Here is a 15,766-nt window from a genome sequence, read left to right on the forward strand (position 1 = left end):
CAGTTTGCTTAAAGTGCTTTAGGGTAACTCTGTTCCCACAGACTTTCTATCATTTGTGTCAGCCCCTTTCCTAATTAGGGAATTTTATTTAAATTATTATTTTACCCAGTTACTTAGTTACTTATTTCTCTCCTCTACTCTCTTTTCCCATCTCTCATTTAGGCAGTTAATTAAAAATTCACACTCCTTTTTCCTGTGGCAAGATTTTTGTTTTGTTTTTCTCCTGCTTCAAGGAAAAGGTTTGTTTTTTTCTTTTCTTCACTGATTCTTTTTTCCCTGTCTATTCTAAATGTTATTTTATCATTTTTAGGTTTATATCCTTGCTTATTCCTTTGTATTTCTCAGAATGTTACATGAAACTGAAAAGTTTTTGTATTAATGAAATTGAGGCAATTTCATTGCAAGGAAAGTAGTTGATTGTGGAAATATTTATATTTAATTTTTCTAATAATGATCTGACTTCCAAGATATAAAGATACCTTATAGAAATATATAAGCTCAGATGTCATTTTTGATAGATAAATGGTCTTGGTGATATTCATTAAGTCATTCCCAATAGATAACTGGTCTAGGTATAGAAACAGAAAAAAAAAACATGTAAACTAGTCTTCACTACATCAAAGAATATACTAAATTATCAATAATAGACATGTAAATCTAAATAACCTTAAGGTTTCACCTCCAAACCTTGCAAGACAAAGATGACCAAAGATGAGGATGTTCAGTGTCTGGAAGGCTCATGAAAGAATGGTACTCACTGCACCTGAAGCTGTAAATTGATTCTACTATTTTGGAAAGTATTTTAGAAATATATGAAACGAGTAATGGTCATATCCTTTGATCTGTAGATCTCACTGCTAGGAATATGGCCCAAAAAGGTCAGGGACAAAAAAAAATGACCCCATGTACATGAGATTACTTACAGCAGTATTTTTCTTGATAGAAAAGACCTGGAAACAAAATAGATTCACATTGGTTGGGGAATGGATTAAAAAATTATGGTATATGAGAAACCAAGGACATGAAGAAAACAGAAAAATGTGGAAAGATTTTATGAACCATGCTAAATGAAGTAAGTCGAATCAGATAAAAAATGACTACACTAATGTCATGATGAAATATCAACTATTAATGGCTAAATTATTTGCTAGTGGGTTCTCTAATTTAAGAAACCTATAGCAACAAATGAAACAGTTCAATGTAAGAGTAATAACAAAAATGCTTATTAAGTCCTCATAGAAGTTTACTTATATTATTATAATACTTATATTTTATTATTGAGTATTTACAGAGGCATTAAAGTGAATAAAACACTGGACTTAGAGTCAGAGTGTTACATGAAATGGGAGACCTGAGCTCAAATCTGTTTTCAAATACTTAATAGCCTTGTGACTCTGGATGCTTAATCTCTGTCTGCCTCAGTTTCCTAATCTGTGAAATTGGAATAATAATAGCATCTATTTCTGAAGGTCATTGGGGGATAGAATTATTTTATTATGTGCTTTGTAAACCTTAAAGCACTACATACAAGCTATTATTATTTAAGCTCTACTATTTTAAAGACACTGAAAAAGAAAAAGGAGAAATGTTTGATCTTATCCAGCAAATATGATGTATCTGTTGTATAACAGGAACTTTACTAACCTCTGGTATTACAAAGACAAATGTGAAATGGACCTTATCCTCAAAGACATATTTTAATGAGACAACATGTGTATACATGTAAGTGTATATATAAAGTCTATATAAGCAATGATTGGGGTGAGGAAATTGGAAGATCAGGAAAGGATTCATGTAATCGGTTGGGTTTGATAGGAGTCTTCAAGGAAAATAGAGATTCCAAAACATAGGGCTATACTCCAGACATAGGAAGTGGCCACTGCAAAGGCACAGAGATAGAAGATTAATATCACTGGATCAGAATGGCCCGACCTTCGAAATTTGTGGAGAGGGTTAATATGTAAGGTTACAGGAAAGGTAGAGAGGGAGTAGGCTATGAAAAACTTTAAATGTCAGATAAATATATAATGGATCTCTCAGATACAACAGGGAGTCAGTGGAAGTTGGGTAGAGGTGTGATATGACCAGACCTGAACTTTAAGAAATACACTTTGGACGTCAAAGGGGAAGCTTGAGATATGGAGATGAAATAGGAAGCTGTTAGAGTAGGCCATGGGGGAAGGGGGAAAGTATTTATGTAGCACCTACCATATGCCAGGCACTGTCCTAAGCACTTTGCAAATATTACCTCATTTAATCCTCACAACAATCTTGTGAAATAGATGCTATTATCATCCTAATATCATGGTTGAGGAAACTGAGGCAAGCAGAGGTTATGTGACTTGCCCAACATCACATACCTACTAAGTGTTTGAGCTTGAATTTGAAGTCAGATCTTCCTGACTCCAGTCTCAGCACTCTATCTTGCACCATCCAGCTGCCTCTAGTCCAGGTAAGAGGTGATAAGTATCTAATTTATGCTTTTTTTTTTTTTGGTGAAGCAGTCAAGGTTAAGTGACTTGCCCAGAGTCACGCAGCGATCAAGTGTCAAGGATCTGAGGCCAGATTTGAACTTAGGTCTTTCTAACTCCAAGACTGGAGCTCTATTCAGTGTACCACCTAGCTGCCCCAAGTATCTAAATTATGATGGAGGTTTTGTGAGTCCACAAGTGAGAGCACATGAGAAAGAGAAAGATGTTTTAGACCTAGAACTGACTAGTTCCAGTAACCGATCACTTATGTATGGTAAGTGAGGGTGACCTTGAGGAGAGAAAGCTGAGTGAGTGGAACTATCCCAGTGGTTCCATCTTCAGGGATAGGGATATTCACAACAGGGGTGGATTTGAGGGGAAAGTTATACATTATCATTCGCTAAGGGCAATATGGCCATATAAACCAGGAGTCAGGAAACCTGAATTCAAATTGGCCTCAGATGTTTACTATTTGTGGGTTCCTGGGCCAATCATGTAATATCTCTGTGCTTCATCTTCCTTATATAGGGGGTTAGACTTGCTGGCTTTTCAGGTCTACATTATCTTTCAATCTATGATTGTCTGATTTTGTGCCTTTAGCCTATACTTTAGCCAGGTAAATTCTACAGTGAAATCTTACAAGCGTTTATGAAGCACTTACTATGTCCCCTGTGTTGAAAGAGAGACAGACAGACAGAAAGAGACACACACAGAGAGACACAGAGTCAGCTTTCTTCAAGAAATATAAATAAAGCTGGTGAGACACATCGCACAAGCCAATAAGTGTGTGGTGCGTAGAGGAGAGTGAGGGAACACTTACAGATGAGGGGATCAGGAAAATTATTCTCAAAGGAGATGAGACAAGAACTAAGCCTTTCTTTAAGGATATTAGGGATTCAGAGAAGCAGAAGTGAGGAGGGAGTATATTCCAAGCAAGGGGTACAGCCAGTGCAAATTGATAAACGGAGCAAGTATTTATTTAGCACCTGCTGGCTATTAACCACTATGCTAGGTGCTGAAAATACAAAGGTGAAAGTGAAACTATCTCTGCCCTCAAGAAGCTTATATGCTGTTGTGGGAAATGATGCATACAGTGCCAAATTATAGAGTGTGTGTGTGTGTGTGTGTGTATAATATATATATGTATATATGTATATATATATATATATATATATATATACATACACACATATACATATGCACACACACACATATATATATACTTACATATATAGAGAGATATGTGTATATAGATATGGATATCTGTGTATATATAATATATATGTATATATATATATATTATATATACACACACAGAGAAAGAGAGAGGGGAAGAGAGTTTTACTCTACAATTTAGCACTGTATGCATATGTATGTATATATGTATATGTATGTATATATGTATATGTATACATACACATAATACATATATACATATACACAAACACACATTAAAAGCTACATTAAGTATATGATATATAATATGTGCATATTATATATACATATAAAATATATATTTAAAACTACATTAAAAGTAGTTTAAGGATGGAGGAGATGCTAGCATCTGGCAGAAGAGGGGGGCATAAAAGATTTCTTCATGTAGGAGCTGTCATGTTGGAGGAGGAGAATGGAGAGGTGGGACTTGAGTACCAAGCAAATACAAGTCCAACAGTGTTGGGCTTTTTTCATTGTATTTTGTTATGAGATTTGTGTGAATCATTTTGTCTTTTTTGACTTCAGACAGATGTTCAGTTTCTTTTCCTCTGAGGAAGGAAATTCAAGGGAGGCAAAAATAGAGAATTTCAAGTTAGGCTTAATGAAATGGTGTGGAAATTGCAGTTCCATAAAATGTTAGGCATAGAAAAAGGACCTTAGAAGTCATCTGGTTCAGTTTCCTCATTTCACAGGTAAGAAAACTGAGGATGACAGATATGAAATCACTCACCCAAGGTCACATGGCTAGGAAGTGTCACAGCCAGGACAGGAGCTGAGGTCTCCTGACTCAAACTCCAACTTGATTCTGTACTTGATTCTGTTACATATCCATGAACATGCCCCCCCATGTAAGCTCAAGCCATATACCAACTATTCCATGGTATCTAGGATTAGTAGAAGATCTTCAGACGCCAGATGTCTCCAGGACATCTCAGCCTATGTGAAAACACCTGACAGTAGCAAATACTAAAAAGTGTTTTCCTTCCACTAGGGTTATAGGTCATAAATATTGGTGATTATCTGGTTTTATTCATTTTTAGCTGTTTGTCATATTTCATCACAATGAGGGTCAAGTTCATAAAAATAAGTGGGACCCAGTTTCCTCATTTATAAAATGAAACAATTGGCCTAGAAGACCTCCAGGAGCCATTGTAGCTTTAGATCTACTATCCTATAACATATTTTTAAAAAATTGACTATTTTCTTTTTAAAAATATTTATTTATTTTTAATATTATTTTCTTTTTAAATCTTGAGTTCCAAATTCTCTCAATCTCTCCGACTACTCCCCTGCTAACTGAGAAGGCAAGCAAAATTTTGTCAATTATCCACATAAAATCATCCAAAAGATATTTCCATGTTCACCTTATCACAAAAAAAAGGCAAAAATAAAATAAAGAAATCAAGAAAATTATGCTTCAGTTCGTACTCAGAGTTCATCAGTTCTCTCTGGAGGTGGATAGCATTTTTTCATCATGAGTGTTTAGAATTGTCTTATATCATTTATTAATTAGAGTTACCAAGTTTTTCACAGTTGATCATCACTACAATATTGCTGTTACTGGGCACAATGATTTCCTAGTTCTCACTTCACTTTGCATCAGTTCATATAATCTTTCCATGTTTTTTTTTCCCTGAAAGCACCACTCTCATCATTTCTTATAACACAGTGCTACTCTGTCATAATCATATATTATAACTTGTTTCACACATTTCCTAATTGATGGGCATCCCTTCAATTCCAATTCTTTATCACCAAAAAAACAGAAGTTACTATAAATTTTTTGTACATATAGGTCCTTTTCCTTTTTTTTTTTTTTTGTCTTATTCTGTGCAGGGGATTTCTGGGTCAAAGGGTATGCACCATTTAATACACTTTCAGCATGGTTCCAAATTGTTTTACAGAATGGTTGAATCAGTTCACAATTTCATTAATAGTTTATTAATGTACCTATTTTCCCTCATCCTGTCTAGCATTTGTCATTTCTGATATATGTGAGGTAGTAACTCAGAGCTGTTTTCTTTTTGTTTCTTTGTTTTTGGCTAGGCAATGGAGTTAAGTGACTTGCCCAGGGTCACACAGCTAGTTAGTGTCAAGTGTCTGAGGCCAGATTTAAACTCAGGTCCAGGGACAGTGCCCTATCCACTGTGCTCTGAGCTATTTTAATTTTAATTTCTTTAATCAATAATGATTTAGAGCATTTTTTCTTGACTATAGATACCTTTTATTGCTTCTTTTGAAAAATGCCTATTCATTTGTCAGTAGATAGCTTTTTTTTTATAAATTTAACTCATTTCCATACTCAACATGTATTTGAAAAATGAGGCCGTTAGCAGAGACACTTGTAATTTTTTAATATTACTTCATTGTCTATGTTACCTCTTAGCAAAATGTAGTTTCTCTGATAATCTATTTTAATTAGGTCTGTGTTTGCTTTTGTTTTGTCTGAAATAATGATTGCTATCCCTACCTTTTTCTTTTTTACTTCAGCTTAAGCATATTTGATTCTGTTCCAGCCCTTTATTTTTAACTCTGTGTGTGTTTTTCTATTTCAAGTAAATAATTACTTCAAGTAAACAATTTCTAATTTTTGTAAACAATGTATTATTCTAGTCTGGTTTCTAATCCATTCTGCTATCTCTTTCCATTTTGTGGGTGAGCTCATCCCATTTACAATACATACTACCTGTGTATTTCCTATTTCCCACATTTCTTATCCCCTTGCCCTCCTATTGGTTAAGAGATTTCTATACCAACTGAATGTATATATATATATATATATAGATAGATAGATAGATAGATAGATAGATAGATAGATAGATATAGATATATACACTTCCCTCTTTGAACCAATTCAAATGAGGGTAAGATTCAAGCATTGCTTGTCAACATCACACCCTCTGACATTTTCCCTTCCGCTATAAAGCTCTTCCTTGTATTCCTCTTTTATGTTAAATAATTTGTCCCATTTTAACTCTTCCTCCCCCTTTTTCCCAGTGCATTCCTATTTTTCACCCCCCCTTCGATCATCCCAACATAATAGACTTATATTGATGCTTTCTGTCTATGAAAAGTCCTTCTAACTGTCTTAATAATGACAAAGTTCTTAGGTTTTATGTGTATCATTTTCCCATATAGTGATGTAAATAGTTTAACTTTCTTGAGTGCCTTCCTGGCATGTTCAAAATCTTTCATGTTTACCTTTTTATGCTTCTCTTGAATCTTCTATTTGAATGTCACTTTTCCTATTTAGCACTGGTCTTTTCATCAGAAATGCTTGAAAGTCCTCTATTTTGGAGACAAACTAGAAGCATTCCAATAAGATCAGGGGTGAAACAAGGATGTCCATTGTCTCCACTGTTATTCAATATTGTACTGGAAATGTTGGCTTTAGCAGTAAGAGAAGAAAAAGAAATTGAAGGTGTTAGAATAGACAAAGAAGAAATAAAACTATCACTCTTTGCAGATGACATGATAATATACTTACAGAATCCTAGAGAATCAAGTAAAAAACTACTTGAAATAATAAACAACTTCAGTAAAGTTCCAGGCTATAGCATAAACCCACATAAATCATCGGTATTTTCATATATCACCAACAAAGCCCAACAGCAAAAGATAGAAAGAGAAATCCCATTTAAACTTACTGTAGATATTCTAAAATATTTAGGAGTCTACCTCCCGAAGCAAACCCAGGAACTCTATGAACACAATTACAAAACACTTTTCACGAAAATAAAGTCAGCTGCTCATGGGTAGGCCAAGCTAATGTAGTTAAAATGATGATTCTGCCTAAGCTAATTTACTTATTCAGCGCCATAACAATCAAACTACCAGAAAATTATTTTATAGAGCTAGAAAAAATAATAACAAGATTCATTTGGAAGTCAAAATTTCCAGAATATCAAGGGAACTAATGAAAAGAAATGCAGGGGAAGGTGGCCTAGCAACTGCAGATCTTAAATTGTATTATAAAGCAGCAATCATCAAAACTGCTTGGTACTGGCTAAGAAATAGGGAGGTGGATCAGTGGAATAGGTTAAATATGCAAGACACAGTAGTCAATGACTATAGTAATCTAGTATTTGATAAACCCAAAGACTCCAGCTTCTGGGATAAGAACCCACTATTTGAAAAAAATCTGCTGGGAAAACTGGAAAAGAGTATGGCAGAAACTAGGCATAGACCCAAATCTCACACCATATACCAAAATAAATCAAAATGGGTTCATGATTTAGATATAAAGGTTGATACCATAAGTAAACTGGGAGAGCAAGAAATAGAGAACAGAAGAATTCATGAGCAAACAAGAGATAGAGAACATTATGAAAAGCAAAATGGATAATTTTGATTACATTAAATTGAAAAGTTTTTGCACAAAGCCAATGCAACTAAAATTAGAAGGAAGGTAGAAAATTGGGAAAGAATTTTCATAACCAGTCTCTCTGATAAGGGCCTCATTTCTAAAATATATAGAGAATTAAGACAAATTTATAAGAATACAAGCCATTCCCCAATTGATAAATGGTCAAAAGATATGAACAGACACTTCTCAGATGAAGAAATTAAAGCCATGTATAGTCATATGAAAAAACGCTCTAAATCATTATTGATTAGAGAAATATGAATCAAAACAACTCTGAGGTACCACATCACACCTATCAGATTGGCCAACATGACAAAACAGGAAAATGACAAATGTTGGAGAAGATGTGGGAAAATTGGAACACTAATGCATTGTTGGTGGAGTTGTGAAATGATCCAACCATTTTGGAGAATAATTTGGAGCTATGCCCAAAGGGCTATAAATATGTGCATACCTTTTGAACCAGCCATAGCACTTCTAGGGCTATATCCCAAAGAGATCAAACAAATGGGAAAAGGACCCACATGTACAAAAATATTCATAGCAGCTCTTTTGTGGTGGTGAAGAATTAGAAATTGAGGGGATGCCCATCAATTGGGGAATGGCTGAGCAAGTTGTGGTATATGAATATAATGGAATATTATTGTGTTTTAACAAATGAAGAACAGGCTGACTTCAGAAAAACCTGGAAAGACTTATATGGTCTGATGCTGAGTGAAGTGAGCAGAACCAAGAGAACATTACACGCAATAACAGCCACATTGTGTGATGACTAATATTAATAAACTTAACCCTTCCCAGCAATACAAGGATCTAAGACATCTCCAGATGACTCGCGATGGAAAATGCTATCCACATCCAAAGAAAAAACAATGAAAGTTGAATTGCAATTTTTTTCTCTTCTGTTGAGTTTTGTTTCCTCTTTCTGATGGTTCCTCAGAATTTTTAATTTTTACTTATAACACCACTAATGTGAAAATATGTTTAATAGGAATGTAAATGTATAGCCTGTATCAGATTGTGCGCCATCTTGGGGAGGGTGGTGGGGAGGAAGGGGGAGAAAAATTTTAAACTCAAAAGTATATGGAAGTTAGTATTGATAAATCAAAATAAATTAATAAACAAGGCAAAAAAGAAAGTCCTCTATTTCTTTAAATGTCTACTTTACCCCATGAAGCATTATATTCAGCTTTGCTTAATACTTGGTTGAAATTGTAGCTTGCCTTCCAGAGTATTATATTCCAAACCCCCTAATCTTTTACTTTGGAAGCTGCTAAATGTCATGATTATGACTGTGGCTCCACAATATTTGAATTGTTTCTTCAAGCTGCTTGCAATATTTTCTCCTAGACCTGGAAACTCTGGGATTTGACTCTAATATTTCTGGGAGTTTTCATTTTAGGATCTTTTTTCAGGAAGTGATTAGTGGATTATTTCAATTCCTATTTTTAGCCTCTGGATCTAAGATAATGGGGCAATTGTCCTTGATAATTTCTTGAAATATGATGTCTAAACTCTTTCTCTGATCATGCTTTCTCGTAGTCCAATAGTACTTAAATTAATTCTCTTTGATCTATTTTCCGGGTCAATTGTTTGTTTGTTTGTTTGTTTTCAGATGAGATCACATTTTCTTTTTTTTTCATTCTTTTGACTTTGCTTTATTGCTTCTTGATGTGTCACAGAATCATTAATTTCCACTTGCTCAATTCTAATTTTTAAGGAATTGTTTTCTTCAGAGACTTTTTGTAGCTCTTTTTCCTATTTAATCAATTTGGTTTTGGTTTTTTTTTAAGGTATCATTTTCTTCAGTATTTTTTGTGCCTCTCTTATCCGGCCATTAATTCCCTTATAATTTGGTTGCATCACAGTCATTTCCTTTCCCAATTTTTCCTCTGTCACTCTTATTTTTTTGTTTAACTCTTCCAGGCATTTTTTATGGGTTTGGGTCCAAGTAGCATTTTTCTTTGAGGCTTTGCTTATAGCTGGTTTCATGTTGTCATCTTCTGAGTTTCTTTCTTTGTCTTCCCTGCCACCATAGTACCTTCTTATGGTCAAATTCTTTTTTTTTTCCTATTTGCTCATTATTCCAGCTTATTTCTTGACTTTGAACTTTATTTTAAAGTTGGACTCTGCTCACTTCAGAGTGGGAAATTAGTTTCCCAAGAATCAGGCTTTTTTATGCTGCTATTTTCAGAGCTAGCTCTGGGGGGGTTGCAAGTTTTTTTTTTTTATTACAAGTTTTCAGTGCCTTCTGAAACAGTGGTATGTTCCAGGAAGACGAGTGATCTCTGATCTTTTGGTCTGTACTCTGGTCTTTACATAGGAATGGTCCCTAGTCTCTGGTCCTCTGTAGCCACAGGTGGTAGTGCTCTTGCCTTGGAACTTGGACCAATTTCCAAGCTGTCCTGCAGCCACAAACAAGCCTTGGAACTGTGACCAGGGCCCCTACTTCCTCGTGGATGACCACAAGTATTCCTCTCCACCTTGAAACTGCAACCCAGAACTACATATGGGCAATAGAGTTGCCAAACAGTGCCAAGTCCTGCACTCAATACCAACAAAAGGTCCTCTGTAACCTCTTTCTGACCCTCTTATTAGTTTTAGGTTGAGAGCTCCCAAAGCTTCCAAGTTACTGCTACTCTCACTGTCACAGCTGTCTCTGAGATCCACCATTATTGCTGCTGCCATGTGCAATCTAGGCTAGCCTGGTGTCACAGACCTTTCTTACTGACCTCCCAAGTTTTCTTTTGCTGGGAAAAATGTCTTACTGACTTTTTATTGGCTCTGCTGCTCCAAAATTTGAATGTAGGGAGTTATTTTAAAGATGCTTGGAGGAGAGTGTTGGGGGAATTCAGATTTATTGTAGCCTGTATTTTACCATCAAGGCTCTTTCTGAGTGTGACTATTGTCTATCCTACTAATGAAAATTTGAGGGGAAATTTTCAAAAAAACTTCCTAATATACTAAACAGCATCCCCCCCAACTAGCCTCCACTAGTCCCAAATAATTAGAAACTCTAACATCAGAAAAATTACTCTGATCTTTTTTTTTCAGATGTTGGGAAAGATAGTTACGTAGAAGAATCTGAACATGGTACTGATGAAGCTCAGCTCATCAAAGCCAAGGTCACCATAAGAAAACCAGAAACCATGACTAAGGTAATGCATGAATTGCAAGTAAGGTCCAGCTGCAGATGTTGAAGCCAGTATCTTCTGTGTCATCACTCTTCAGCTCTTTTTGAGGGCCGATGGGGCAGTTTTGTGGCGGAGCACTTAAGATCACAGAGGACAGTTGGTTCAAAAGTGGGAGAGGAAGATGGAAAGGGAATTTAAAATCCTTAAAGGAGTTCTGAGAGAATGATTTCTATAGCTGTTCAGTCATTTCCGTTGTGTGTGACTCTTCATGACCCCTTTTGGGATTTTCTTGGCAAAAATACCACAGTGGTTTGCCATTTCCTTCTCCAGCTCATTTTACAGATGAAGAAACTGAGGCAAAGAGGGTCAAATGACTTGCTGAAGATCACATATCTAGGAAGTATTTGAGGCCAGATTTGAACTCAGATCTTCCTGATTCCAGTCCTGGCACTCTATCCATTATGCCACCTAATTGCCATATATGTGGGAAGAAAACCTCTTTTTGAAATTCTTAATTTATACTTCCATGGTGATAAGTCTCTTCTCTCTAATGGTTTGTGGCATTAAATACTTAGAGAGATAATTTACATCTTTGTAGAATGCATATAGCAATCAAGCAGCAATCATTTGTTAAGTAAGTTCTTTGTGCCAAGGATTTTGCTAGGCCCTGAGGAAACAAAAGCAAATAGAATACAGCCTCTGCACATGTCAGATATGGTGAAGAAAAGATCCTTGTTGAGGAAGGTGTTGCACTCATTGTCCTCCGAGGGCCCTTCCAACTTCTATGAAGTTCCATGTCCACGTTGTGATTTTTACCAAAAGAGAGCACAGTCTAGTCGTTGCTATGATGTAACATTTGGATATCTTTCCATTACATTAGTGAGTTCCTTGGCCTTTCTTTGTAACTACAGCACTTAGCACAGTGCCTGTCACATAGTAGACACTTAATAAGAGCTTATTGTTTGACTGAGACTTCATTTCCCAGGTAACGTATACCCGGAGAGCAAATGAGCAGTACTAATAACTTAGTTTCTAATTCTCCCGGAGTATCAAAGATCCTGTTTCCATATGTAAATGATTCTGCTTTTCTTTGCTTTTTTTTATTAGTCATACAAGATTGTTGTTAGAAATGGCATCTTAAGATTTAAAAGTAGCACCATCAGAGGCCGAGTTTCAATATTTTGCCTGCAGGGGAGGTCTAGGAAATAACTTTTTTCCCTGCACTCTCCTTGCTTATTGAGTTTGAGTATGAAGATTAGATCATTAGCTTCAGACTTATTGCCTCCAAGCTTATCAGGGCAAAGCAGAGGACGCTTACCACGTGGTCGCCTATGGCTCTGTTTCTTGGCGAGTTAAGTATTTATTGAGGACTTAGTATGTGTCTTATATTGCTTTGTGCAGGATCAAAGAGAAAGGGATTTTCCCCCTATCCTCGAGGTGCTTAATGAGGCAGGCTTACCACCTCATGATTTCCCCTACTCAAATCCATCTTCTAATTCAGTAGTATCAAAGTTTTCCTACCTAAGGATCCCTACTGGTACTTATTGACTTAGAAAACCACATGTGAACATTTCTTGAGATTTTTTTTTGGATTTTTTTTTTGTTTCTCATTTCCTTATTGATCCAGCTCAGGCAGCCCCAGGCCATGGGCTGGGGGTTGGCACTTTTACATAGCAAAATGATTTTCCTAATATGGAAATTTAATCAATTCATTCACTTCCTCAGTAAATTCCAATGGTTCCCTATGACCTTTTGCACCAAATATATACTCTTCAGTTTGGTACTTAAAGTCCTTCACCCCAAAGTATCTCTTTTCAGCCTAATTCAGCGCATGCACACACACACACACACACACACACACACACACACACACACACACATATCCCCACCTTATGCATCCTTTGGTCTAGTAAAACTGACCTTACTGTTCCTCGTAGGGGGCATTCCATTTGTCAGCTCTGTGCCTTTGCATAGAGGCTGTCTCCTATGCCTTGAATACATTCCGTCCTCATCTCCATGTCTTTAAATCCCTAGTTACCTTCATGAATCAAATTAAATTATGACTTTTGTATGAAGCCTTTTTTGATCCCCTAGGTTGCTAGTGCCCTCACTCCTCAAATTAGTTCACATCAATTGTGTATCTGTATATTTCTGTGTTGTTTCCCCCACTTCAAAGTAAATTCCTTGAGAGCATGGACTGATTTACTTTTCTGTGCCTGTGGCACTTGGCATAGTGCCTGGCACATAGTAGGAACTTATGAAATCCTTGTGGGATGATTGATTGAATCTCAATAATGAGATAGATGCATAAAGGTCATACATATGTTGGCTATTAAGTTTCAGGGCTAGGAGGTCCTGACCCTGAAGAGATAATCAATAAGTGTTTGAACAATTGATTTCAGAACTCTGGACTCTTTCTAATACATTCTGTTTTTGTGAATATGAGTAGGACTTTACAGGTCTTAAAATAATTCGGTCTAGCTTTGCCTTTTTAGCAGACAGGCAGACAAAATTGGGGAATAAGTATTCTATATACAATCTTTAGAGCTTATGGTAAGGAATTATTCAGTTGTCACAGGTCAGGTCTGCTCAGTGTCTCAGCACTAGTTAAAATGCTTTGGGAGATGCAGTCTGCTATATATCAAGTGGTGCCCATTTGTCAACCATGTATTTGTTAGGCTCTGAGCTGTAAGCTGTGATACATGGTAGCTATTTTCTAGATCTATAAATCTAGGCCCTTGCTTGAGCCAAATAGATCCCTAAAACCACGGAAAGATGCTTCATGGGAGGTGGGAGGATGAGAGGCCATGGTGGGAATTCATACTTGTTTGGTTTTGACCCTGAATTTCCTCCGACAATGCCCAATTGAATAGGGCTTGCCATTTGTAGTTTAGTGTTTCATTGATGACTCAGCTTTCTCTTTGGGGGTATCCTTGATTTTCCTGGGTTGTGAGGCAAGGATGCCTCAGGAGGTGATTTAGACTGTTTACTCCTATCTAGAATGACAGGAGACTATACTTTGAGAATTGTTGGGGCAGATAGGTGGTGCAGTGGATAGAGCACTGGCCGTGGATTGAGGAAGACTTGAGTTCAAATTCTGCCTTAGTTAATTACAAGTTTCTTCACTATGTGCAAATCACTTAATCGTTATTCTCACCCACAAAACATGTGTAATAATACAGCCCCTACCTCACAGAATTGTTAGGATCAAATGAGCCAGAGTATGCAAACTTACTGGGAAGTCTTAAAACACTGTATAAATGCTAGATATATTCTAGTACATTGGAAGGTGTATTGTATTTGTAGTGAAAGGACTTGGTTTTGATTCCTGGCCCTGCTATTTACTACTTAGATGGCTTTTGAAAAGTCTGCAAAATGAAGTGATTGAGCTAGCTGCCCTCTTGGTCACTTCTAAGGTCTCAACCCCAATCAACTATGAGAATAAGCATATATAATATATATATATATATAAGTACATCCAATGCCCAAGTGTCCTAAATGGAATATTCCAGAGCTTTGTTCCTTAAGATGATAAGGAGACCAAACCACATTGTATGAGACACTAAGGTTAGCCAAGAAAACGTTGTCATGAAATATATGAAGGTATAAAGAGACAGCCAAGTAGCACAGTGGATAAAGCTCTGTACCTAGAGTCAGGGATACCTGAGTTCATATCCCATCTCAGATACTTACTAGCTAAATGACCCTTACCAAGTCACTTAACCTCTGTTTGCCTCAGTTTCCTCCTCTGTAAAATGCAGATAACAATGGCACCTACCTCACTAGATTGTTGTGAGGGTCAAAAGAAATAATATTTGTAATGTGTTTTACAAACCTCAAAGTCCTATATCAATGTATTTAATTTTTTTATCATGATCATTATTATTTGTAACCCTGGGCAAGTCACTTAATTCTCTAAACCTCTTAAATATAAATGACTTAAATCACTTTAGTTTCTTAATTAGGGAAAATAATAGTGCCTACCTCACAGAATTGTTAGAATCAAACGAGATAACATGTAAAGCTCTTTGCAAAACTTGAAGTTCCATATAAATGTTGTTAATAATATTACTGTTATTATATGAAGAGCATCATGTGAAAAAAGGCAGAAACAAAAACAGAATGAATTATTCCCTTTGGTCACAAAGGGCAGAACCAGTACAGGGAGATGAGACAGCTAATGACTTTTAGAGATACTCGTATAGAAAAGAGACTGAATTTCATATAACTAGAAGACTTAAAGCAGAATCTGGATAGCCATTTATTAGTGATGTTAGACTAGAAGAGATTCATTCATTGTACAGAGCCTTGGACTAGATGTCCTCAAAGGCCTCTTCCCGCTGTTACATCCTATTATTACGTGCATCTGTCTGACCACCCAGTAGGTGCCATGACACATTCCTCTTGGTTCCATCAATCTTCTTGATACCTGGAGCCTCATTTCCTGATAAACTCAGCAGTGTCCTCAAAATGTATAGGATAGACACTTGGATGTTTGTTATCCTGTCATAATTCTTCTCTGATAATCCTGATTATAGGAAGGGGGGGATTTCCTTTAGGGAGACTGGCTCTACGCCTAA

At 36.3% G+C, this 15,766-nt stretch overlaps 1 protein-coding gene across 1 annotated transcript in view; it reads left to right on the plus strand.

Annotated features, from left to right (window-relative positions):
- ANO3 (anoctamin 3) overlaps nt 1-15,766 on the plus strand; it is a 310,714-nt gene that overhangs the window by 81,140 nt on the left and 213,808 nt on the right. Inside the window, exon 4 of the mRNA XM_020977793.1 lies at nt 11,107-11,210. Within this exon, the coding sequence (XP_020833452.1) occupies nt 11,107-11,210 (104 nt within the window). The remainder of the gene's footprint in view (nt 1-11,106; nt 11,211-15,766) is intronic.

The sequence above is a fragment of the Phascolarctos cinereus genome, unplaced genomic scaffold (genome assembly GCF_003287225.1).
Source record: "Phascolarctos cinereus isolate Bilbo 61053 unplaced genomic scaffold, phaCin_HiC Scaffold_9;HRSCAF=440, whole genome shotgun sequence".
Taxonomy (NCBI): Eukaryota; Metazoa; Chordata; class Mammalia; order Diprotodontia; family Phascolarctidae; genus Phascolarctos; species Phascolarctos cinereus.